Source organism: Schistocerca piceifrons, chromosome 4 (assembly GCF_021461385.2).
Source record: "Schistocerca piceifrons isolate TAMUIC-IGC-003096 chromosome 4, iqSchPice1.1, whole genome shotgun sequence".
NCBI lineage: Eukaryota > Metazoa > Arthropoda > Insecta > Orthoptera > Acrididae > Schistocerca > Schistocerca piceifrons.
Genome location: NC_060141.1, coordinates 406,716,050 through 406,743,662, shown reverse-complemented (window position 1 = coordinate 406,743,662; position 27,613 = coordinate 406,716,050). Strand labels below are relative to the sequence as shown.

The following is a 27,613-nucleotide window of genomic DNA, read 5'->3' as shown; positions in this document are numbered from 1 at the left end:
GTTACTCAGTTTAATCAGTGGTTTGTGAAGTTGCCTAGTACAGATCAGGTCTTCGCATTTATCGGCACGATAAATGGACAGTCTGCCTCATCCGTCTGAGGTGCTCTGCTTCCCTCTCCCTTGCCTCTCCTATTTGCTATATAGCAAAAATCACCTTCAAGATGGACAGAAACTTCTACGTTACAGCGCGGTAGCTGACTAAACACTTAGCTATTTTGAAAGTAACTTTTTCCTCAGTAAATAGCAATAAATTCTGGGCACATCAGACATCAATACAATTACTTTTGGATCACACGGCACTTAATGAACTGGGACCTATGCTGCGAGATAACGGAGGTGCAATAGACGATGACGCCAGTAATGGCTTCGGCATTGAGCACAAGTTTTTGGGGTGACACCCAGGTGGACACACATGGTTCTAATATAGATTGGACAGTCATGGTCAACTTAAGCAAACTAAATTCAGTTGATTGGTAAACATTACGTCTGCCAGTAGCATACACAAATCGCTAATTTTAGTGGTGCAACGGTGCTTTCTGCCAAAGGAATTCTTTAAGATCGGTAATTTTGTCCCATTATATAATAATGAGAACAAATGGTCAGTGTCTTGGCCTAAGGCAAAATTGCAATATCCATTCACAGAACTTTCAAAACCTGGCGATGACTACAGTCGAGAACGAGATGCTTGTAATAAAGAGCAATCTGAGTGTAACATATTTTACTGTTACACGAGTTCGTGCTCCTTCTAAAAACTATTGTGAAGGCGTCAGTGGACGTCCAGCTCTAACTTTCTATTAGCACCATTAGAGATGAAACAAGACCGGATTGTGCTAGGAGTGGCGAAGCAGAACTCCTATACTCTTTTATTAAAAGGAATTCCCTGTGATTGCCTTGAATGGTTTGGTGCGACGATAGAACACAGTGTGTCAATGACTGCGTCATCTCCATCGGCGGAGGTGTGGAAGGCTCCAATGTACCTGTATTACCTTTTATTTGCTGACAGCAATGACCCCTTCCGCAGTACCGCTGGAACAGTAATCAAATTCTCCAGTCACTATAGAAACCATCTCTGTAAGTTCTCTTTGTACACTGTGTACGACGTTGTATAACGAATTACCAACAACAACACTAAACCACCAGAGGCGCCTTACCACACTATGTATCAGAACAAACGACAATTATCTGATGAGCGGTAAAAGTATCAAACCTGCATATCCATAACGTCATAATCAAAATCGTTGGATGCGCTACAAGAAGTCTCAATCCGTCAATCTAGATGCCAATGGGTAGCGACTGGTAGTACTTCGCGATTTTTTATTTTTCTTTCCTTTAGCGGTGGATCGTTTCAGTACAGTCATGTACTGCGCTTCAGCATAACAAAGCGAATAATGCGTTAATTAAATTTACAGTAAGATACACTGCACATTTCAGAAAGAATATCTGAAAGTTCAGACAGGAACATTTGGTGATGATTTAGGACTGAAAGCAGTGCTAGAGAAACTACAATATTACACAATCTAACAGTGTCTTTCATGAATGCTAAGAACTAGCAGATTAATGCCAAAACTTTTTCAGTTGATAGCAGAAAGGGACCAGTAATTCTTTTTTTAAACAAAACTGTATCCAAAGAGAGACTGAAAATTAACCGTTCATATAACTTACCCCACGCACAATTCCGACCAATAGTTTTTTTGACCTTGTCTTATTAACAAAATATAATAGATCAAAATGGACTAATATGTGACGATGACTTTTAATCATTTTCAGTAGTTTTATTAACAATTACTAGTCCCCCCCCAAAAAAACAGTTAAGTGTTGCACAGTAAATAAAATCATATGTAAACAAAAAAGTTTCTGCAAGTAGAAAAACCGAGTGCAGTAGCTTCCTGAAGTGGGCTTCAAGCAACAGTTCCCGCTGAAATTATTGTCGTGCCTTTACATCTGATCTCCTCCCATTATCTTCCAGATTATTCTTAAAAATTTATTGGCTACACCTACTTTACCGATTATTCGCTAATATGTTTTTCCTTCGGCGGCGTCTTCATAGTTAAACAGATCATAACTACTCTTTTCAGTTGCACTAAAAAAGCATGCTAACACAGAATGCAAAAGTTATTCGTTTAGTTAATACACTAAAATCTCCTACAACCATTAGCAAGAAAGTGAATTTTGCTATTTAAGCAACAGTGATTTCATACGACGAGAGTTCAAAATTTTTTAGCTGAATCAGCACATTCCTACGGGGAAACATGTTGAGATTATGAAAAATAAAAAAGTAATTAGGTTTGACTATTAAAATTATGTGATTATCCAATAATGATCTACATATGGACGGTATTTTTCGGTCATATCCTAAGAAAGCTTTAGAATTTTGGTATGCAAAACCTGTTTTGTTTTCCAGCATTAAAATGGTTATGTATCAAAGAACACAACGTAACTTGAAGCTATAGCTCACCAACTTGGGAGAATACAGAACTGTTTGATATTGAGAACTGTTTTCATATAATTGTCTTTACGATACAGAAATATTCTGCGGCTGCCAAAACAAAACCTTTCACATTCTTTCTTCCTTTATACATACTGAAATACACACACGTCAACTATTTCGTCCGTACGTGCAGACGACATTAGTCGTCTCCATAACAACATGATTTCGATGATATATAGCTTTTTATGAGGTAAGCAACGTATGAAACGAAACAGTTTTCATCGTTCCTTGCAAACGGATATATAATTTCTTCGACACAAACCACAAAAAGAATAAGTTTAACATTTCTACTGATTAATCGAAAGTTTGTGAAATTAAAATGGTCTTACCTCTTTCTCTTTGTTACGCATAACTGCAATTAGATGTTTTGTACTCAAGCGGCGCGGGGGAGGTTTGTATACAAACAACCTGTAACGCACCGCTTTCCGCCCTTCACTGATGCTACTTTGGCTTTAGCGCGCAGTACATATCACCGACTAACAAAAATTTAGCAGAAACCAAGTTTATCACTGAAGTTCTGAGATATCGATACTTGGTATCGATACTGAATCGCTACTCTTTTTATCGCTGTTGCTTAGCAGTAAAATGATGTTTTTCGATAGAAAAAAATAAATTTGTATCATCAAGTATAGCAAATAATCATACAAATTAGCGATTTAGTATTATGTTTTAGTCGTTTAAATGGTCGATGAAAGCTCAAAATTTTTATGACAAACTAAGTTAAAGCGTATGAGCAGACGGAAAGAGCTATAAAAAAGTTAAAATTTACTTATTCTTGGAAGTAGCCATAAAATTAGACCCAAAGTTGTACCACGATATCGATACAGTATATTAATAAAGACTGTTTCGATGTCAGTACTGGAGACCCTCTGATACTTTCGCTAGCATGTGCTGCCACTGGCGGTAACTTTCGATACTATTCAATTCAGTCTGTCTTCTGCTAACAGCAGGGGCCAGCGCTAAGGGGCGAGGCTTGGGTGCTTGGTTGGTGGTTGGAAAACGTATTTAATTCTGTAAGAGAAGTGATAACATCAGCAGCAGCACCATGGATCCCGAAGCATTCCTAGACTTAGCAAATCAAGTTGTGAAACTGAAAATGTTCCCGTATTTTGATATAGCACACTCCGTCCTGTGTGCACTTCACGTCAGAGAAGACTTGGGACCAGGTAAGAGAATTTAATCATTGTTTACGTTTAATATCATGTGAATGACAGATTCTTAATTATTGAACCAGACCATTCTGCCCTGGTGAAGTTTCACTCAGAAATGCTACTTTTATTTATATTTGAGTCATCCATTCGGATACAACAAACACAACATCGGGCAACGTGGAGTTTTGAGCTTAGTAGTATTGATTTTTCTGCTTGGTTGCTCATTGACTTTGTTACATTGTCTTTGACGGAATTGCCCTTCCATACTGTTCACCGTGCTGCCTTTATGAAATACAGTGGATATAACTCCTGTAGCGAATTCGAACGTACACGAAGCGTAACCGTGTTTGTGATTTGTTTAATTTTTATCTGTTTTTGTAGACACGGATATAGAAATCTAAAGAGACCATTTTAGCACAGAAATACCACTTACATTCTTTTGTACGACAGCGATGTAAATAGAACACCGCATCCTTGTAGTGTTAAGAGCAGCTGCTGCCTTGGGTAAACCCAAAATAATTCCTTCTATTGTATTAAGGGACACTGAAAAAAGGCATATCAAATGATAATGTATTCTGTTAGAAGATGGCGTTGCTACGAACGCATTCTTGTACTAGACATCTGGCGGTCGTCCTACGGAGCGATTTTTATTTCTGTTACCGGCGTGGCTGGGCGTAGAAAGGGCGGTCTCGAGATATTTTTGATCGTGTCCCCAGGTCGCAACAGCTCATGGGAGATGGCGTTGCCTCGTACTGAGTAGTAACATGCAAAACACACGCCTGATTTAAAGTTCAGTAGCGTGCAATTTGGCAAATATTTCAGTTTTGCTGTACATACACGATAGACTCGTATGGTATAAGATTCGACATGCAGTAGTGACCGATTACTTTACTTATCACTGCTGGAACAGGGACGATTTTCGTGCTCAAATAATATTTATAGTCAATCACACAAAAATCAGCTGTGAAGTATTTGTGCACCAGTATAAATATCAACTTTTTTTAAACATTTAACAGCAATTGATTAGTCAACATTTATGAAGGAAACTTAACATGAGATAAATACTCATAAAAAAACTTCATCTTATAGCGCTTCCGAAATTTGATTAACCTAATACACGCTAATAAAACGCAGCTTAACATTTACGACAAAAAGAAGTACGGCAATTTTAGAAACGTAATGTATCTGAAAGATAATTGACATGTCAGTCTATTTATTTGACAAGTCTCAAAGTTAAATATATTTGAAATTTAAAATGTAGGGCCTGTGGATTGAGTGTTCGAGGGCAGTAAGTAACGGAAAAAATAATCAACTCTTGAACTCTATCCTGGTATTAGTACACTTCTGCGCATGCCTTGCAATGTGGTTTGTTTGTACTGGTTATGTTAGTAGTGTTACTTTCAGCGACGTGCAATCCGTAGATGTTTAATAATCAAGATTTGGAGGTGTAGATTCGTGTTAGGGGGTCATCAGATCGTTTTTAAAATACACTGCGACAGAATCTCCTGTTTACTGAAAATCGAATGCGAAATTGGAGATATGTTTATGTTCTGGTAGGAAACAAGAAACCGTTCATGAGTGGAGTTAACACTGCCTACAACAGATATTAAGCCAACAATTAATCATCTCCAGAGCAGAACATTGTGAACGAACTTTTCAGCCAAATCCTTTGCGTTATTGGAATTTACCAAAGGGAAAACTGCTACCAGTAAGAAGCAGACAGCGCAATACTTTCCTTCAAAATCCAAACCAAAGTTATCCCACTCTCTCTCTCTCTCTCTCTCTCTCTCTCTCTCTCTCTCTGTGTGTGTGTGTGTGTGTGTGTGTGTGTGTGTGTGTGTGTGTGTTTTTAAAAAAAAAGAAATAGGCAGATACATTCAACAGAGTGAATGAGAAAGTAAATGTTTGTAATTTGTTAGAATGAATTATTTACCTCTCAACCAGGTTGATTTATAAGACGAACATTTTTGTTAAGATACTTATCTAATTTGTTTCCTATTTTACAAACTGTTTTTTCAGAAGATCACCTAGAATGTGTGAACTATTTTCTGCCTCTTGATCATTTAGAATTCGCTGTAAAGTTCTAAGCAAGTAAGCTTGTGAGGAAAGCGTTAGACAGTTTTGGATATGCAGCAATACTTACCGGGATTTGCGACTTTATCGGGAAATTTAGTAAGATTTAAATATTTCCCTTTCAAAGCACGTTGGTCGACGAAGGGTAAGACGGACAGATTTGTACTGGTGTTTCAAATTCGTGGTCAGCGTAAGGAGGAGGACAAGTTTCAGCCGAATGACATTTTTTCGAGCTTATGAGGTGGTAAAGACTCGTGTTTAAGGTGGGACAAATACTCCGCCCACTCAGATGTGGGTTTTCCCTGATTTCCCTAATTCACTTACGGCTAATGCCTTTGAAAGGACACAGCAAATTTTCCCTCTCCGAGCTTGTGTTCCTTCGAATGAGCTCGTCGATCACAGCACATCAAACCCAAATCGACCGTCTCGAGATTATGCTTCAGCTACAGTCAATTTCAAGTAGTAATTGTTTTTGGTACAGCTCGATAAACCTGTATTCAATTGGCGAAGCACATATTACAGAGTGAAAGCTAATTATGGTATCAAAAAAGGCAGTTCCTTACCGCCCATCATTCCGTCGTGTACCTTTGTTAATAGATTATCAACAACTGAATTTACTACATTAACGTCTTCCTCCTTACCCGCTTGAATTATATCAACCAGATTAAAAACCATTTTAAAATTGATAATAAGCCACGGCTGCAAAATACTAGCATTAATTCTTTGCAGACGAAACTTCCTGGCAGATTAAAACTGTGTGCCCACCGAGACTCGAACTCGGGACCTTTGCCTTTCGCGGGCAAGTGCTCTACCATCTGAGCTACCGAAGCATGACTCACGCCCGGTACTCACAGGCAAAGGTCCCGAGTTCGAGTCTCGGTCGGGCGCACAGTTTTAATCTGCCAGGAAGTTTCATATCAGCGCACACTCCGCTGCAGAGTGAAAATCTCATTCTTTACAGACGAATGGAAAAACTGGTAGAAGCTGGCCTCGGGGAAGATCAGTTTGGATTCCGTAGAAATGTTGGAACGCGTGAGGCAATACTGACCCTACGACTTATCCTAGAAAATAGATTAAGGAAAGGCAAACCAACGTTTCTAGCATTTGTAGCTTAGAGAAAGCTTTTAACAATGTTGACTGGAATACTCTTTTTCAAATTCTGAAAGTGGCAGGGGTAAAATACAGCGAGCGAAAGGCTATTTACAATTTGTACAGAAACCAGATGCAGTTATAAGAGTCCAGGGGTATGAAAGGGAAGCAGTGGTTGGGAAGGGAGTGAGACAGGGTTGTAGCTTATCACCGATGTTACTCAATCTGTATATTGACCAAGCAATAAATGAAACAAAAGAAAAATTCAGAGTAGGAATTAAAATCCATGGAGAAGTAATTAAAACTTTGAGATTCGCCGATGACATTGTAATTCTGTCAGAGACAGCAAAGGACCTGGAAGAGCAGTTGAACGGAATGGACAGTGCCTTGAAAGGAGGATATAAGATGAACATCAACAAAAGCAAAACGAGGATAACGGAATGTAGTCGAATTAAGTCGGGTGATGCTGTGGGAATTAGATTACGAATTGATACGCTTAAAGTAGTAAATGAGTTTTGCTATTTGGGACGCAAAATAACTAATGATGGTCGAAGTAGAGACTGGCTATGGCAAGGAAAGCGTTTCTGAAGAAGAGAAATTTAACATCGAGTATAGATTTGTCAGGAAGTCTTTTCTGAAAGTAATTGTATGGAGTGTAGCCATGTATAGAAGTGAAACGTGGACGATAAATAGTTTAGACAAAAAGAGAATAGAAGCTTTCGAAATGTGGTGCTACAGAAGGATGCTGAAAAATAGATGGGTAGGTCACATAACTATTGCGGAGGTACTGAATAGAATTGGGGAGAAGAGGAATTTGTGGCACAACTTGACTAGAAGAAGGGATCGATTGGTAGGACATATTCTCAGGCATCAAGGGATCACCAATTTAGTATTGGAGGGCAGCGCGGAGGGTAAAAATCGTAGAGGGAGACCAAGAGATGAATACACTAAACAGATTCAGTAGGTACTAGGAGATGAAGAAGCTTGCACAGGATAGAGTAGCATGGAGAGCTTCATCAAACCAGTCTCTGGACTGAAGACCGCAACAACTACAATTGATACTTGTAATTTGTGGCATTTTGATCTACAGATTCACGGCGTCTCCATTTCACACAGGAGGTTGGACATTTTGGGGTTCTCGACTGCTGTTGTGTGTTTGCAGTTTGGCACTATATAGGCTATCACTATTCTTGGCAGATTTTAAAAGAAATAATGAAAATATATGTCTGTACATTGAAACTCAGGTTAAAGTTTCAATTAAGAGTCGTTGTTCCCACATCCATATGCATAATATCAATCAACATCAGAGATTGAATCACTTTCCTTCGGTCAGTAAAAGAACTAGTCATAACCATTAATCGAAGACAAAATTTATTATGCCTCAACAGTTTCCTTACAGCATAAAAACAGGGACAGTCGTCAAAAGAGGTCATAGCTACAAACCACTCTGAGACATGTATTGGATTTTTTTTTAATTGTATGCGGCGCATTATCGTTACTGTCTCCGATTATGTATATTTCAAGAGCGGTGATATTTGCAGCAGCACTCGCTGCTGTTTTTGACGTTACATATGTATAACTGAAATAATTACTGGCGAGTGTTTTTGTTGTTTCCCAGTGGTGACTGTTGATTGTTGATGTTCACAACCAAGCGGTGGAGGTGGTAAGCATCGTCTTCGTTCTTTTTTTATCTCCAGTCTCATGATTCACGTCCCAGGGCTGTTGTCGAATGATGTAATTCACAAAGGTTCATATACATTTCTTGAACTACAGATCTCGCAAGCATTTTGGGAAGTGAGAGAGAAGCATACTAAAATAAACCAAAATACTATATCTACTACCACAACCTTACGGAGGGTAGACCTGTCGTCTGCGCGTGTACTGCGTTATTAATCGTAACACGACATTCATATCCTTAGGCATTATTACTTTTCCATATTTTCCACTATGTTTTCAGCTGTTGTAAGTGCGATGTCTACGAAAGGCGTCAAGGTTTAGCAACACAATATAGACCAGGATTAACGTGTTCAATCAGTTTAATTGTGTATATAGTCAAGAATATTTAAATGTACCAGACTATATAAAAGAGGTATTTTTCTTGTATTTGGCTTCCGGAGTTTATAATCTATTCACCTGTTTACGTAGTACACATAACTGAACAGAGAAAATACATAAATGACTGAACAGAGAAAATACATAAATGCGTATTTACAGATCTGTAAGGTTAGGTACTCAGAATTTTTTTTCACAACAAATTATTATTGGATCCAGGAACAATAAAAGGACTCTTTCTATGCACCCCTCGATGCTCAGTCACCAGAAGAAACAATCGTTGATACTTCCGGCAAAGGCTAACCATTTTACTATGGGGGAGAGGGGGGCGGGGGTGTTGTTATGTCAGTGTGATTATTTTCCGTCTGGGACATGCAGGACCTAGGACGGTGACATCCAGACAAACTTCTTTTGGCTGAAAGCCGAACGCATTCTCAGCGCTATTACGCCCAAACACATCCGCGACCAGCTGAGAAACGCAGTAACCGACGAGTCCGCTCATCGTCGTTAACATGAGGTCGAAGTTCTCCCATGCTGATAGACGACATCCCGTCGCCTTTGAACCAAATGGCTCGATTTGCAGAGGACGCTGTCAATCATGCGACTACTTAACGGGTAACAGATCTGAGATAAAACTCCGCTCAGATAAACATGATGCAGATTGTCGAGAGAATAGCGCTACTTTAAACTCTTGGTAAAAATCGTAACAGATCGCTGTTCTACAAATTTCTCTCTGAACTAAATAGTGATGACGGCAGAAAAACGTACCAGTATACGTTTCATCATGCCCTGACCCCACTGTGGACATCAATAAAAAATAAAAGTGAAATTGCAACTAACATATGTGGATGAGTAACGGTATGTTCTCATCCGTTACAGAGCGGTCCTTCCTCCACCAAGTAAGATTGCACACTTCTCTCAAGGCGAATGCTGGTATGGTTCCTTTCGAAAGAATACGCAAAATTCCCTTTCCAGTGCTTTACCAACCCATGTATGCATCATCTCGAACAACCTTATTGTTGGCTGGGCATTAGATCTTAACTTTCTTTTTCAGTTTGTGGAAGTTGACATTAACAAGGAATAGGACAATGCGCAAACCAAAATTCCAACTTAGTGACACATGGGCAGATACACGACAGAATAGTTGGCTGGAATCTCATAATCCCAGAACATATTTGCCGTCATCAGTTTTAGTTTATACTGGAGCATACCTGTAATGAAGCCCATCAAAACTAATTATTGCTGCATTTTCTGTCTCTCAAGACTTGACGCAAACTTTGTCCTCCATTATGTTTTATTATTAGATTAGATTAGATTTACTTTCATTCCAATTGATCCGTAGTGAGGAGGTCCTCCTGGATGTGGAACATGTCAGAAAAACAACAATACATGACAAATATTTACAACTAAAACAAATAAGCTAATGTACCATTCCACAGGTCCCAAGTGGAATGATCGTCATTTTTAATGAACACTAAGAGTCATTTTACAAATACTAATGCACTGAATTTAAAATAAAAAACGTTTTTTATTTATTTACAAGGTAATAAACATGTAATACAACTACTGTAATACTTATTTACAATGAACACATTACTGCACTGAAATGGTGCAGAAGTTAGATTATACTTACACACACACACACACACACACACACACACACACACACACACATTTTCAGTGAACACATTACTGCACTGAAATTGTGCAGAAGTTATGTTGTACTTATATACAAATCAGTTGGTTTTACTAAGAAATTCATCAATGGAGTAGAAGGAGTTGGCCACCAATAAATCCTTTAGGCTTCTCTTAAACTGAATTTCATTGGTTGTTAAGCTTTTTATGGCTGCTGGCAAGTTATTGAAAATGTGTGTTCCTGAATAATGCACACCTTTTTGTACAAGACTAAGTGACTTTAAATTCTTGTGAAGATTATTCTTATTTCTAGTATTGATTCCATGAATTGAGCTGTTGGTTTGAAAAAGTGATATATTTTTAATGACAAATTTCATTAAGGAATAAATATACTGGGAAGCTGTAGTTAGTATCCCTAGTTCCCTAAACAGGCTTCTGCAGGATGTTCTTGAGTTCACACCACATATAATTCTTACTGCACGTTTTTGTGCCCGGAAAACTTTAGCTTGGCTTGATGAATTACCCCAAAAAATAATCCCATATGACATTATGGAATGAAAGTAAGCATAGTATGCCAGCTTTTTCATTTTTATATCCCCTACGTCTGACAAAATTCGCATTGCAAACAGAGATTTGTTAAGACGCTTCAGCAGTTCTGTGGTGTGCTCCTCCCAATTGAATTTATTATCAAGCTGTAATCCCAAGAATTTAACACTGTCCACTTCTTCTATCTTCTTGTCATCATATGTTAGACATATACTCTTGGGACACCCCTTACAAGTTCTGAACTGCATGTAGTGTGTTTTTTCAAAGTTTAGTGACAAAGAATTGGCTAGGAACCAGTGATTAATGTCCACAAATATTTTATTGGCTGATCTTTCTAAGACTACACTTGATTTGCTATTTATTGCAATGTTTGTATCATCGGCAAACAAAACAAACTTGGCATCTGGTAATGTTACTGATGAAAGGTCATTGATATACACAAGAAAAAGTAAGGGCCCCAAAATGGAACCTTGTGGGACCCCACATGTAATTAGTTCCCAGTTGGATGATGCCTGATAGACATGTATCAAGCTCTTTCCTAATAACACCCTTTGTTTCCTGCCAGAGATATAAGATTTGAACCATTTTGCAGCATTTCCTGTTACACTATAATATTCTAGTTTACTTAAAAGGATATTGTGATTTACACAGTCAAATGCCTTTGATAGATCACAAAATATACCAGTTGCCTGCAATTTTTTGTCTAATGAATTAAGCACATTTTCACTGTAAGTGAAGATAGCCTTCTCAATATCAGAACCTTTTAGAAATCCAAACTGTGACTTTGACAGTATGTTATTTGAGATAAGATGGTTATAAAGACGACGGTACATTACTTTTTCGAAAATTTTTGAGAATGCTGGTAACAGTGAAATTGGACGGAAATTTGATGCTATTTCTTTATCTCCCTTCTTAAACAGTGGCTTAACTTCAGCATATTTCAGCCATTCAGGAAATATTCCACTGATAAACGACTGGTTACACAGATAGCTTAATATGTTACTTAGCTCAGAATCACATTCTTTAATTAACTTTGTTGATATTTCATCATACCCACTAGATGTTTTTGATTTTAAAGATTTTATGATGGACATTATTTCTGTTGGGGTAGTGAGGGTCAAATTCATATTATGGAAAGTACTTGAAATGTCTGGTCTAAGGTAATCCATAGCAGCATCTACCGAACCTGACAACCCCATCTTTTCAGTAACAGTTATAAAATGTTTGTTAAAAAGTTCTGCAACACTATACACATCTGTCACCAATGTATCATTTACTCTTAATGCTATTTGTTCCTCTTCATGTCTGGTCCTACCGGTCTCCTCCTTCACTATATCCCATATTGTCTTTATTTTGTTATCTGATATGACTATCTTTTCCTTGTAATATATTTGCTTTGACATCCATATCTGCAACATAGGGGCTCAGTTTCCCCAGAAATTTACTAAAATAAATGATAAACAATTTCTAATTACATTCTTGTATGACTTGATCAAGCAGTTGTTTGTTCTTTACTGTCATACTTTTCTGAAGAAGAACTGTGTTTTGAGTAGAAGGGAGTGAACTCTCTTGTAATAATCTTGCAGAAGTAGAAGTGCAGAAACCAGGCGAGTCTTATTTTACTTTGAAAAACTGTGTTTTTTTGTTTCTAAGTAAAACAGTCTTTTACCCCCTAACGACTGATGCCCGGATGGTTAGACAAGATGTGGAACCAGAGAGGAAATAGTGTTCCATAAACGTCGTCATGATGTTTGAGTATCAAATTATGCGGTGGCATAATGGAATGTATTGTGCAGAATGTTGTCATATAAAACATAATATTCTGTGTATTTTAAACTGTACTATTGAGGCCTGCATATCCACAACCTTGGAAATCAGGACATTTCAAAAATACCCCACAAAGTTTTCTAAATGATCATTGGGCTACGCTACGGGTCAGTCTGTCACCACAGCCAGTTTTCCTCCTGCCACATCCGTTGGCTCCACCAACTCACATCCCAGCACATTGGAGTATGAAACAATATCCCAAGAAATTCTGTCATATCTGAGAAATATAGGATACAAGACATACAAACAAAATCCAGTGACCAACCTCACAATACGTAATAGCCCAATCAATAACCACCGTATCATGCCGTTCATGTAGAAAACTATTAAATTCAGATCTCCTACTGCCAAAACAAGTCATTACAGTCTAGATTTAGTGATTCTCATTGGCTACTGTGTACTATCACCTGAGTGGCTATGACCAATGAAACAAACTGCTAACTGCAGCACGCAATGGAAGAGCCTTCAACACCATTAAGTGCAATTTAATGTATATATTGTCAGACTCATGGAGTTACTGGAAGAGACATTAGTATTTTCCTTGAGGGTACTTAGCTTATGGTTCGTTCAGTGGGTAAAAGTAAATTCTTTGTCCCGTCCGCCGTGGCATTAGCCACCTTTTATCCCTCTCCCCAAGGGGAGATTCCCAGTACTCATTCTCACAGTAGGCTGAGTGGGCATGGGGCCAACCTTGAGGAATTACAATTAGGAAATATACACCCCCCCCCCCTCCCCCAAACTGGAATTGAACTTATGACGCCCGGCTCTGGATCTTAGTGGTTTACCCACTAGAACATCAAACATCACGTCCACAAGAGAACCTCATACTGGGAGATCTGAGCCAGTAACCAGGGAAATTGGTTGTTTAGAAAGAAGGCAGTGTTACTGTGAACCCATAGTAATAGCAGTTATGTTGTCTGAGGAAGAATGGAGTCAAAGAAAATATATACAAATTAAGGTTTATGCTACAAATGTACCATTATTTAGTGAAGTCTCTTTTGGAAATATTTACTAAATTGGTGTATGGATCTGCTAAGATTTTTTATTCCATAAGCAAGAAAGAGACTGTGTTCATTTGGTATGACTGATTACTTTATTTAAAAAAATACCAGAAAACTCAAAAGAAAGCAACAAAGATTATATTCCTGAACTGTAAAAAAAAGTTTGTAGAGTTGGTTTTAATTAATTATATTCCTACCCATCCCTCCTCAAACTGAGCAAGGTTGCTTAATGTTCATGACATTGGACTATTCGTTAGAAGGAACGGGGTTCAAATCTCCATCAGGCAATCTTAGTTTTGGTTTTCTGTGATGATCTTTAAATCAGTACAGGTGAATGCTGAAATTTTTTTCGGAAAACTGCTTATTTTTTCATCCCTAAAAAATTATAAAGATGGCGGCTAGTAAATGTTTAATGAAAATGCGAGTCTTGTCTGCAAAGCCTAGATGTGTGAGGAGAAGATGTATATAAAGCAGTGTCAGTAGAGGAACGACCAAGATTCTTGTTGTTGAGAAGAAGAAATGTTTAAACATGAGAAATTCTTTCTTGCTCCAGAGAGAGCAGGTCAGTGACTATTCATTCTCTATCTGAGTTTGATGATTGTAATCACCATGCAGTAAACTTTATAGGGTCACCATTCCGAATTATGGGTGATTAAGTTGTTACTTATGCCTAAGTGCATGGAGAAAGTTTGCATCCAGGATCATTGCGAATTTATCATTCAAGTGGAGGAATGGTTCAATGATGTTGAGGGGGAATTTAACAAATACGAGCTAGGTGGCTGATAGAACCCTAACTGAAATGGTTGGTTGGTTAATACACTGGATTTACGTTTCTTAGGAGTGAGATTTAAATCCTCATGTGGCCAACCTAATTTCAGCCTTTTGTAGTTTCTTCACAGATAATTACGCCTGCTGTATGGAATGGTTCCTTACATACGAGTAGGTTGCAATTGCTTTGAGCTCTCTTCTCTCTTTTTCTCCTCCGTCATAGTTAGTGCTCAAATTTGATGAATTTTGAAACTCAGGCGTTCCTTCCTTGCTTATGGACATATTCTGTGGGGAGTCTAAGAAAGATTTTTGGTGGGATGGTTTGCATTTCAGGGCATAATTAGATTTATTTATGGAGTAAGACTTCATTTTAGGGGCCTGCACAAATAGTCGACAGTGTTAAACTGCCAGCTTCCAGAACACAACCCAACCCCGGATTGAATCTGCCTCATGCATTAACAATTGGGACCAGTGTGCTGGTCAGCCTATGTGTGGTTTTTAGGTGGTTTTCCACATCCACTGAGGGAAATATTGGGCCATTTCCCACATCCAAAGATAAACGCTGCACAAACAATTCGAAAAACAATGTCACATTTGACCATTGATTGCACTAGACACAGTACAAGGGGTATGTGGATTCCTTCTCAGGTTAGTGCTGGCAGTAGTTTTAAAACACCTTTGACAGTGGTGACCCCATTTATCAGTAACCTACATACAGGTAGAGTTGGTTCTCCTCAGAACTGAGAAAGTACTATACCAATCTTGATCTGCCATTGGCTGGAAAAGGGCCAAGGAGAGGAAGGAAGGGAGGATTTCATTTTAGGCCCCCAAATCAGAGTCAATACTGAAAGTAATATTGTGCTTCAATGTAGTCAATGCTGAGTGAGCTTTGATTTGAATATGCTGACATGGCACAATTGTATTTGTTTTGAGATTACTTTCTTATTGACTTTCTTAAATAACATCCTGTTTTCCATCAACTGCAGTATTTATTTTAATGTTCACTGTCAGTATGTACCAAATGGAAATAATTCTTGTGAAACTGAATTCATGGTTCCTACATGCCAGTAACATATACAATACATGTATACATGAATTTCCTTCAGAGTACGTGTCTACAGGGAACATATATACAAAAAAGAGGTTAGAGGGAGACCAAGAAAGCAGATATATTGTTCCTGTCGAATAACACTGTAGAAAATGGAGAGTGAAAGGGATGGTGCATATTGAAGTGCTAGAAGGTAGTGTTCGGTTGTGGTTTTAATGTGTACATAGTTTCTGAAATGAAGACGTGGGATCGAGAGGTCCACAGCCTGCATAACATACAGTAGAGCCCTGTAAAAAATTTGTCTCACTTAGGTGTTTTTTTTTTCTCCAGTGAATACTCTTTACATGTAACAAACAACCGGAAAACAAAAATCAGAAGTATAAGGGCACTATTACACACAAGTTTGTGTCTTCACATTTGCAACCAGTATCATTTTCAGGTGCTGTACTCTTTGACATGGGTGAAATAGTAGTTCAGTATATTTTTACCTTCTAAGCAAAAAAGAGCTGATAATATTCATGTACTTTTACTGAGGTGTCTTTGTCACAGTAAAGTATGTGACAAGTGATTGTAGTAGGAAAAAAACTGATGCATCTATTCTTTTGTTAACATATTTGTTGTGATTAAACAGATCTTTTCAGCTTAAGATTATTCTAAGAGGAAGTGGAATGGCATAGTGAACATAACTGATGTGGGGCAAAACACTTTATTGGGGCCCTCTGCTCCATTGGTACCCAAGGCACATCACTTTATTGGCACCCCTGCCCCCACCTCCTCAGTAGCCAGGGTACAACACTACACTTTATTGGCACCTCCTCTCTAGAAACACATGTATTAATATAGTGTATAGCATTTTCTGAAAAATCTTGTCTGTCTTAAAGACCATTTGCCAACCTTCTGCACATGGCACTGGGGCATGATAGAATCCTTTGCCCTCCCTCTCCCCTCGCTACGCCACTGCTGTGTAGAGACTCTCACTTCTTCCATTATTTATAAGTTAACATTATCGATGTCACCTCCCTCTTAATACCTGCAGAAAACGGCGATTTTCATCTCTGCATCCATTTAATGACCAATATTAATGCAGTATGGTAAAAATGCAAGGTTTTTCTTTTCCTCTCTCAGAATAAGAGAACATTTTGCAGACACTTTACTGGCAGATACATTTTCTCCAAATGCTAATAAGTGAAGTCCCAACTTCTTTCAGGCCTTTTTTTGTATAAATCATAAAATATTATTAAGGAATTTCAAATGTTACCATAGTAAATATTTAACCCTTCATTTGTTATATTTCAATTTTGATCAGCCGGAAACAGAAAATTTCATCTGCCAATGCTTAGGAGTAAATTTAGAATATCTTTATACGTTACAATCTGCATATGAAAATCAGTTAAAATTAAGTTAATGTTGTAATTTAAAGCAGCTGTTTTAGCTGCATGCATTTTTACTTCCTATAAAGAGATGGGATGGGTGGACACACTAATTACAACAAGAGTCATTTCTGAAAACAGTAGTTGAAGAGATAGTGGAACTAAAGAATCACAGAGGCAGGGCTGGACATGATAAAGCAGATCAGCAAAGATGAGGGAGGCAGCAATTTTGCTTCAAGGAAGAGGATAGGCGGCATGCTACTGTGAACTGCATCAAACCAACCTTAGGGTTTATGATGTACACAACAATAAGCGATGCAGAGCTTCAAGTATACAAATAGTCATATCATGTATGGTACAGTCAACAAATGAGAGAGAGAGAGAGAGAGAGAGAGAGAGAGAGAGAGATGATGGGGCTTCTGATGTTTGTTGAACCGTCAGGATATGCTGTCACAGCGTCATCGTCATAAGACATAATTTTGAAAAGTTGATAAGTTGAAGATACAGAAGTAACTAGACTTTTCCTCATGAGAGGATATTTAGTATACATGGAAGTTTGATATATTAGTTTATTTTGCTATGCAATTTTTTCCCAGGCACTATCTGGAGATCTACAAATTATTGCTATTCTTTTTCTGCTATCAGCCCACATATCTATCTTTGGTGTCATTGTTTATGCCATTTTTATTGGATTTTTATGCTCTGTCTCTTCGCCATGTGAAATAGAGGCTGTATCAAATATTTTTGACTGAAAATTTTTGTGTCATAACAAGCTACCTTCACAACATGTGTATTACGATGTATCTGGTATTTGGGTGCATGTAGAATATCTTAAATTTTACACAATATAATGTAATTGGGTGAATAAAAATGTACTCATCAAGTGGTGGCAGAACACGCACATAAAATGTTATAATTAAGCAAGCTTTTGGAGCCAGTGGTTCCTTCTTCAGGCAGAAGAGTTGAGGGGGAAGGAAGAGTAGTGAAGGAAAAAGATTGGAGAGGTCTTGGATAAGGGGTAGGTTTCAGACGTCACCCGGAACCGTGGGTCTGGGGAGGCTTAGCAGACGGGATGAGAAGGAAAGACTTACTGTCAAAAATTCATTGTTTTTGTTGTTAAATTTTACACAGCATGTTAATTGAAATACTCTCTAAAATACATAAACACCTTGAAACTATCTATTTTATTGCATAATGAAGTTTGGGTTACCATTTGTCAAATACTAAACATTTTCACAAAGAGTCTTATCTCACAAATTTTTGTTACAGGTGCACATGCCTTTTCACGGAAACATCCAATGTCTTGCTGGCTGTCAACTATGCTTGTAGTATTTGCTGGCGGAATGCTCTGTAATGGTCTTCTAGGAGAGCCCATCCTCGCCCCTCTAAAAAACACTCCTCAAGTTGTTGTAGCCACAGTTGTTTGGTATGCATTTTTATTTTTATGTTTTTTATTATTGTTACTGTTTCTATAAAGTGAAAAGTAATTCAGCTGAAAGACCACACCATCTGCAACACACATTTTTTAAATTTTTATTTATTTATTTTATAAGGGACAGTCAAATGGAAATGAGATGGGGGAAAGTAAATAAACTGTTTATTATTTCAAAAGTAATAGCCATAACTATTAATGCAGATATTCCATGGCGAGACAAGAAGAACAATGTTTTCATGGAAAAATTTTCACGGTTGCCTGTGGAACCATGACTTTACCCATCTGTGATCCTCTTCGTCTGAAGCAAATTGACAGCCATTAATGTCTAGCTTGAGGGCCCCAAAAATACGGAAATTGCATGGGGGTTGGGACTGTATGGAGAATCTGTAAGGGCTTCCCAGTAGTATAGTCAAAACAACCTACTAACAAAGTGCCCACCCACATGTTGCCAAAATTGTTTCATGTATGCTGCAAAAAGTTTGCCGAGAAGCCCTTGCACATCCTGCATACAATCCCAATCCCTCCCAATGCAATTTCCATGTTTTTGAAGGCCTAAAGAAAGACATTTGAGGCTGTCTATTTCTTTCAAGCAAATTTGAGTACAATCGTGTTTCCGTAGACAACCGTAAACAGTTTTCCATGAAGGCATTGACCAACTTGTCTCACAATGGGATAAATGTTTTAACGGTGTGGCAATTACTTTTGAAATTATAAGCACTTTACTTAATTTTTTCCCATGTGTCTCGTTTGCTTTTGACTGCCCCTTATAGTATTATTTTCAGCTCTTGTTACAGAGAAAATTAACGAATATTCTTATTTATTTTTATTTGTTATGAAATTGTTGTGCAACCTGTGAAAGTCAATTTTTTTTGTTTTTGTTGTAAAAACAATTGTGCTATCACTAAAGATTTTTAATTGTTTAACTAATACTGCACAACGCATTGTGTGAAATAATTTCCATTAAGAAGTGCTTTTCTGCTTCGTTTTCATTGCATTTGATGGAATAAATATGAAGCCTCTCAAAAATGACAAGCATAAATTTGTTATCATGTGCATCAAATTTTAAAAAATGTATCCGATGAGCAGAGTTATTTCCCGCAATATGTTGCGCACAAGCCAAATTTAACAAATAAACTTATTCCAGGCAACAGCAAATGTATTATTAATAATATTAAAACCATTATTCTTTCCAGTTTATGTATATTATTGTTTACATTTCTTTTAAAAATGTTTCTTATTGCAAATCTTGACACGTTTCCTATAAATCAAATTATATGATTTGAAGATTGTATGTAACGAGATGAATAATTCACATTTCACATTAATCTGTTATTATAATGAGCTCTTGAGGCAACCAAAGAGGCCAGAATAGCACAGTGGGGCAAGAAAAGGAAGAGAGAAGAAATCTGCTTATTTTCATTTCTATCATTCATTTTGGGTAACAGGTCCAAATTTTCTATATTACAGACGATAAGATTAAAGTATGAGAAAAATATACACACATTAAACAAACTGACTCTCTAAGATATGATAATCAGTTAATTCTAGTATTTATTTCAGCCTACAGTCACTTTCAAATGGTTCTACAATAATATCAAAAATTAATAAAAGAATTAGTATTCAAACATCACAAAGTGTTTTAATTGGATTTTAATTTCTAATTTCATGTACAGCTTTAATGTGTCAAGATATTGCAGAACTACCCGAAAATGGCTGTAGGTCAAAATCAATAATGAAAAAAAATATCATACCTTAGTCAGTCACATGGTGAAAATATCGTCATTTTATAAATCGGAGTCTGATTGGAAACTATCCATCTTCTCTGTTGTATATAGCTGCTCAGGACCACTTGGAAAATTCTTTCGGAACTGTCTTTAAAAATGGGTTTTTCTGAGGTGTAATGTAGCTGTTCTTGTTACACAAACTCCAAACTGTATTTAATTTGGTTCCACATTTTTTTTCGAACTGTGTAACGGTCTATGTGTACCTATGTTTTCCAGGGAAGCTGAACTGCATATACATTCATTTTTTTTTGTGGGAGATGGTCTCCAGATGTAGAATAGTAAGAAAATTCAACATGAGCTCATGCAATTTTGATAACAGCTTTAGCTAGCTGTGAAGGGTCATTTTTTGAATTGATGTAGACAGATCTGCTACAATAATTCTAACAATAAAAAAGAGACATTAAGAGCAGCAGATACTACATGTGACAAGAATAAATCAAACTAAGATGAAATAACAGATGCAACAGTGATTCTAGCTGGGGAGGATCTGATGAAAATTTGAAAAAAATGGGTAATAATGGTGATGAGTTGGACTTCCAAGCAGTAATGGAACAAAAAAGGTGGGATAATTTGACATACACAATTTAGCGGCAAAACACAAAAGCAAGTGAAGTGACTTATCATATGATCAGTTGCAGCACAAGCCCTGTCCCAATGCAACTCATGCAGTGGACCTTGTATTTCACCCTAGACAAATTGTTGGTGTCTTGACATGTATCATCTTCCCAGTTATACTCATAACCATGGTACATTTCAAATATTACTCCTGGTGACAATCTGTTATAGATGTATTCTATTATTTACCCTGCATGAACTGACTTTTCTTGTATTTCATTGGATAAACTAACTTTTAACTTAAACCTCCAGACACACATCTGAGACATATCTACAAAGAAGGAAGACTGGAGGTTTTCCCACCAATAATGAATTTTTGATAGACCAAGAACTTCCTGAGTTTGACTAGGATGAAAGAATGAATTCTTGATGCCGTTGTTTAAAGAACCATTATGGCATAAATTTTAAGTAGTTTATAAAAAATGAAAACATTGCATCAGAATGATTAAAAAAAATCCCACTCTTGTCCAGTAGAGATCATTATGTTACCCACTGCATCACACGACTCACTAATGCATTTCTGGCTTGCTGCTGCGTGATATTTGATCACTGTTATTTCCCTTGAAGTGTATAACACGTCAACAAACTGCTGAGATAAGAAATTTCAGTCATCTACTTACAAACTGTTTTACATTTATGGAGATAAATGTTAGCTGAACGGTTTGATTTTACCTTACGATGAGTATTACTGGTACACCAGTTTAGTAGAAAACTAACACACAACTGTTGCTTTGTATTTGGTAGCCACTGCAGTTACCTCTGAAACAGGTAATGAAATATACAAAACCAAAACAAGGCACTGGAAAAAGGAATTTGCATACTTAAGAAAGAAATGAATACAAGATTAGAGGACTTTGCTCATCAGCAAAAGGTTTCATAATGAATGTGAGAACAATGAAGAGGAAAAAAGGGCAGATGCCGTCAATGGGAAGGAACAAAAAATAATTTAATAGGATCAGTAGGAATGAGCAAGTGATAAAACAACAGGGATATGGGTGAAAATATCACAAAGGTCACAGACTTCTTTCTTTTTTCTTTTCGTTTTAAGCATTTGTACATTTCTAGTGCAAGCAAGCAACTTCATCTTTTTTCTGTGAAGTGCGATATTCATAATTCTCATGTTATCATTTTTTTATGATAATTAAGGATTAGTGTGTTTTAACAATAAATAACTCTGTTTACGCTTATTGATTCAGTTCTTGCTGGGAGAGGGGAAACGCACCTTAATGTTATAAATAGACCATAGAAATAATTATTTGGACTAGCTCGGAAACTGAAGAAATTATATTAATTCTTGCACTTTTTCAGGTACATTGTATTCTATACACCTTTTGATATTGGGTACAAAGCAGTCAAGTTCTTGCCTGTGAAGCTAATCTGTGCAGCTATGAAGGAAATTTATAGGTAAGTTTCTTTCACCTTGATGACCAGAAACTTATACAAATTGAAATATACGTATAATGTTAAGGTTAAATGCAAATGTATATCATGCTAAAAATAAAGGCAATAGCTCTGGGGACCATTATCGTTGTGGTCTTGAATCCAAAGACTGGGTTGATGCAAATCTCCACACTATTCTATCATCTGCAAGTCCCTTCATCTGCATTGTTATTGATTCTTGGCTCTTCCCCATCCATCTATCCCATCTTTTAACAACATTTCTCCTCTATTCCCTCGCTGTCTGCTCAATGTACAGATTGAGTACCACATGGGGTATATAGGGTACACTCCCTTCTAACTCTCTCTTCTACTACTGCCTCTGTTTGATGACCTTTGACTCTTATAACTGCTGTCAGAGTTCTATACAAGTTGTAGATAATCATTTGTTTACTTTATTTTATCCTTGTCACATCTGGGATTTCAAAGAATGTATTTCAGTTAACATTGTCAAAAGCTTATCTGCAGAATACAAATAAATATTTACATTTAGTAACAGCCGTAAAATTATTTAATGTAATACAGTGTAAGGCAATAGCTTACAACAGTTTCAGGGTTTTCCTTGTTGTCTCATGGTTGAAATCGGACATCAGCAGAGATCTTACGAAGGTAGATAATTTGTACTTCATAGTACAAGTTAATCTGTTAATCATCACCTGAACTGGAAATAAATTAATGCAATTTGTAAATTATTTGGCATGTTCAATAGACATAAAATACTTGACAGGAGAAGATAGCCAAACAATACATTTCGACTGTGCCACAGAACATTAGTATGTTAACTGAGATTTGTTAGTAAAGTGCAGCACAGTTCTTAGCATATAGAAAACTAGCAAAATTTGGGATTTGAAGTATGTGGACTATATTGTTTTGTTTGTTTGTTTATTTGTGTGTCCTCTTTTAAAAGTATCTAACCGTTAATTTTTTATTGAGTAAGACACCAAGAGCCAAACAGTATTCTTTAATTTTCTCATTGTGAAACTATACAAAAGTGTCAGATGAAGAGTGCTTCAAATGCATCTGATTTTCTGGTGATTTTGAAATAGTAACAGTCTCTGTCATGCTGACACTAAATTAAATTATTCATTTATTCATAGATAAAAGTCTCAGTTTTACTTGCTTATTTCAGTGTATAAAGTTTTTTTCATTAGATTAGTGATTTTTAATTAATGACTTAATATCACACACAGTTTATATGATAGTCCACTTAAATATATGAATCTGACACAGAAACTAAATAAGAACTGTGGAAACTGATAGCATAGAATGATAAACTGACAAATCATTTTCTTTTAAATAGAATTAGTACATTCACAGCTAATGGTTAAGAAACGAGTCACTTTGTATTCAAATTTATGTGTATTTAACACATGAATTTAGTAACTGACTACAAGCAATGTGTATTATATCTACATACATGTACCACAGTGGTACATGGCATAAGGTATCTTGTTCCTCTATCGGTCTTTTTCTTTCCCGTTCCACTTGCAAGGGAAAAATAACTGTCTGTATACTTCTGTATGAGCCCTGATTTGTCTTATTTTATCCTCGTGGCCCTTATGTGCTTGGTATGTTGATGGCGGTAGAATCATTCTACAGTCGGCTTAAAATGCTGGTTCGCTAAATTTTCTCAGAAGTGTTTCGTGAAAAGAGCATCATCCTCTCTCCAGGGATTCCCATTTGAATTCACAAAACATCTCTGTAATACTTGGGTGTTGATTGAACCTACTGGGGCACTCAACATCATGGTCATCAGTGCCCCTACAAAAAGTTAACATGCCAATCTAATGGGTGGGGAGGAAGGCTGTCCGCACATGCAGAGCAGTTTATAATGCATTAAAGTCTGGCTACCTTCTGCACCAATTTAGGGATGAGGCCTGACCACGTAAAAAATGTCGCCACTCTTGTAACACTGGAATCAGTATTGACAAGGACGGTGGGCAGATCTCCATCGAGATTGAGGACTGCCCCGATACCAGTGTATAAGACACACATTGCCAAAATATGCTGAACTGAAAGTGCCACACTCAAACCACCACCTGCCCGAGGAGGAAGCCATGTGTTAAAATACTATGTCCGATGCAAAGCATGGTAAGAACAAACTCCTTCCAGGAGTGAAGCTGACATGAAGTTCGCCATGCCTATGTGGTCAATTTGAATGACCGCAGTTTGTTTTCTGCCATCTTCAGTCATTCAGTCTCCCACTGATGCATGATGTGTCAGTCACAAAGTGAGATGATGGGGTGCAATGGGATGGGACATTGGCAGACAACACCACGGGTGGAAAAGACCCACCACAATTTAATAACCAAGTTCAGAAAATGCTGAGGAACCAGAGACTGTTGGACACGGTTTAAAAAATAATATGCAAATGCAAAGAGGTAAATGTTATAGAAGATCACATGTCTGTAAAAAGATCAATTTACGAAGTGTAGAACAACTTTAGTGAAAAATCCTGCTGAGAATCTGAGACAATTCTGGTCCTATGTAAAATCACTAAGCATGTCGAAGGCTGCTATTCAGTGAATCATCAACTAGTCTGTTGTGGCAACTGAAGACAGCAAAAGTAAAGCTGAACTTTTAAAGTTTGTGTTTAAGGAACCATTCACATAGAAGGATCCTACAAGCATACTCCCATATGGAGCACATAGTCATGGGCATCCCTGGTGTAGAGAAGCACCTGAAAGAATTGAAGACAAATAAGTCGCCAGCTCTGGACAGAATCCCAATTTGGTTTTACAAAGAGAACTCTACAGCACTGGCCCCTTGACTTGGCTTCCAATTATCATGAATCACACACATAGCTCAAGGCTGCAAGCAATTATTACAAAGTGGAGGTGACTCTTGTTAATGAGAAGGTTGAAAAACGGACCTGCAAAATTTCTAATCAATATCCGTAACATGAGTTTGCAGCAGAATTCTTGAAAATATTCTGAGTTTGAAAATAAGAAATTTCTTTGAGGCAGAAGAACTTCTGTCCAGAAATCAGCATGGATTTAGAAAGCATTGCTCTTGTGAAACTCAGTGTGCCCTTTTCTGATATGAATCTTGCAAACCACAGAATAAGGGCAACAGGTATATACCATATAATTAGATTTTTGGAAGGTGTCACAATGGAGACTGTTAGTAAAGGTCTGGGCATATTGATTAGTTTCCCAGATATGTGAGTGGCTTGAAGACTTCTGAAGTAATAAAACCCAATATGTTGTCCTCGACAGTTAGTGTTAATCACAGAGAAAGGCATCACATGAACCCCAGAGAAGCATAAAAGTACTCTTCTAGTTCTCTATGGGCAACAATCTGTGGCTGTATGCTGATGGCTCTGAGTTATATGGGAAAGTGTAGTAGTTGAGTGACTGTAGGGCACAAGATGATTTAGACAGAGTTTCTAGTTGGTATGATGAATGGAAGCTTGCTCTAAATGTATAAAAAAGTAAGTAAATGCAGAAGAGTAGGAGAAACAATCCCATAATGTTCAAATACAGGATTATTAGTGTGCTGTTCAATGGTGATGTTGATTAAATATCCAGGTATAACTTTGCAAAGTGATACAAAATGGAACGAGCATGTAAGGACAGTAGTAAAATTGGTGAATGGTTGACTTTGATTTATTGGTAGTAGTTTAAGGAAGTCGATCTCATCTATAAAGGAGAGCACATATAGAACAATAGTGTGACCCATTCGTGAGTGCTACTTGAATGTGTGGGATTCCCACCAAGTCAGATTAGAGAAAGACATCGAAGTAATTCAGAGGTGTGCTTCTACATCATCATCATCATCATCATCATCATCATCATCATCATCATCCCCATCCTTAACCCACTTACTTGGCACATATGTCTTCAGCGTGCAATTTACGATGCGTTCAAACTTTATCCATAATTTCTCAACATCCATCATACTGGAACTAAATGGTGTCCATTCATGATGTAAGTGGGATGCTTACAACTGCTTGGTCTTTTAAGCAGAATTACTCCAACATAACAACACACACACACACACACACACACACACACACACACACACACACACACACACACACACACAATTTATGTTGTCTTCATTAATCTGTCTGTAGATCTATTTTATCAAGTAGATTAATATGATCCATGTAGTCTCTTCACTGGTATCTGCTTTCAGAGTTGTGACTTTGCTATACTGAAAATAATCATGCTTAATCTGGGATGTTATTTGTAATTTCACTAACCATCAACAAATACTTTATTTACTTTACTTAGTCACTTGTCTGAGACAATGAAATTTTGGTAAATGACAAAAAATATTTCATTCCAGGTGTAAAAAAGTACATGATGGGGTCACACATGCTGCCAAACTGTACCCAAATGCATATATCATAATGATCCTTATAGGGACATTGAAAGGTGAGTACAACAATGTAACATAGGAAGTTAATATACCAAAGATCTCACTGTTCTTCTGAGAGAGAGAAAATTAATACTAGTAGTATATGTGTTCATGAATGTGAGAAGATTTTAAATGAATTGTAAGAAGAAGACAATCACTAGTCTCCTTCCATTCATGTCATAGCATAATTTAATATTATGGGAACATTAAGCCTGATGGTCTTAGTGGTGATATTTGAGAAGGGTATGCTATATGCCGGCAGCAGGTTTCATCATCATCATCCAACAGAAACATAACACCACATTATACATAGTTCCATTACACTCATAACATAAAAGACACAACTATCTCATATCCACATGAAAAGGGACCAATTGTGTGGCAGAAGAAAATCCTTTCCAGCTAGGTGGCTGAGCCCCCCCAGGCAAACAGCCATTGACTTGACTTTTACTTATTAATACAGTTATTTGTGTTATCTGGGCAGCATGGAAGTAGCTGTAGAACTACTCAATTTTTCTCAAACAGTATGGCCTGGAGCTTCTTAAACGACATTTTGAGTTGCTTCCATTTTTATGCCAACTTCTGCGTTCATTGTACACAGTAATGTTGTTGGAATAGCTAATGTGTTTTTACCTCTTCTGATGCTTTGAGATAAGATGGTCACACAAATACTTTAATCATATTAACTTTTTATTGAAGTTACCCAGTTTTCATTGAACTCAGTTTCAGTTTTTATAATGAAGGAAAGTTGTCTTCAAAGCAGGAGTTGGTTAACTTGCCCAGCTAGTTGTAATGGGACCTACAATTTGATATGGACTTTGAATCGTGTTCCACCTTGGCATTTATCACATCAGATATGAAGTCTATATTACACCAGCATCTGTGAAAATTGCAGTTATCGGTGAATCACGACTTTTATGATATGTAAA

At 37.2% G+C, this 27,613-nt stretch overlaps 2 protein-coding genes across 3 annotated transcripts in view; one reads left to right on the top strand and one right to left on the bottom strand.

Annotated features, from left to right (window-relative positions):
* The window catches only part of LOC124795176 (endoplasmic reticulum metallopeptidase 1-like), a 321,828-nt gene extending 318,878 nt beyond the window's left edge, over nucleotides 1-2,950 (bottom strand). Inside the window, exon 1 of one of the 2 annotated variants that reach the window (XM_047259075.1) lies at nucleotides 2,818-2,950. In XM_047259075.1, the coding sequence (XP_047115031.1) occupies nucleotides 2,818-2,838 (21 nt within the window). In that variant the 5' untranslated portion in view covers nucleotides 2,839-2,950. The remainder of the gene's footprint in view (nucleotides 1-2,817) is intronic. The other variant, XM_047259076.1, reaches the window with a different exon arrangement.
* Nucleotides 2,951-3,410: 460 nt separating this feature from the next.
* The window catches only part of LOC124795398 (trimeric intracellular cation channel type 1B.1), a 60,305-nt gene continuing 36,102 nt past the window's right edge, over nucleotides 3,411-27,613 (top strand). The window contains exons 1-4 of the mRNA XM_047259413.1: nucleotides 3,411-3,654; nucleotides 18,318-18,474; nucleotides 22,191-22,286; nucleotides 26,613-26,701. Of these exons, the coding sequence (XP_047115369.1) occupies nucleotides 3,534-3,654; nucleotides 18,318-18,474; nucleotides 22,191-22,286; nucleotides 26,613-26,701 (463 nt within the window). The 5' untranslated portion in view covers nucleotides 3,411-3,533. The remainder of the gene's footprint in view (nucleotides 3,655-18,317; nucleotides 18,475-22,190; nucleotides 22,287-26,612; nucleotides 26,702-27,613) is intronic.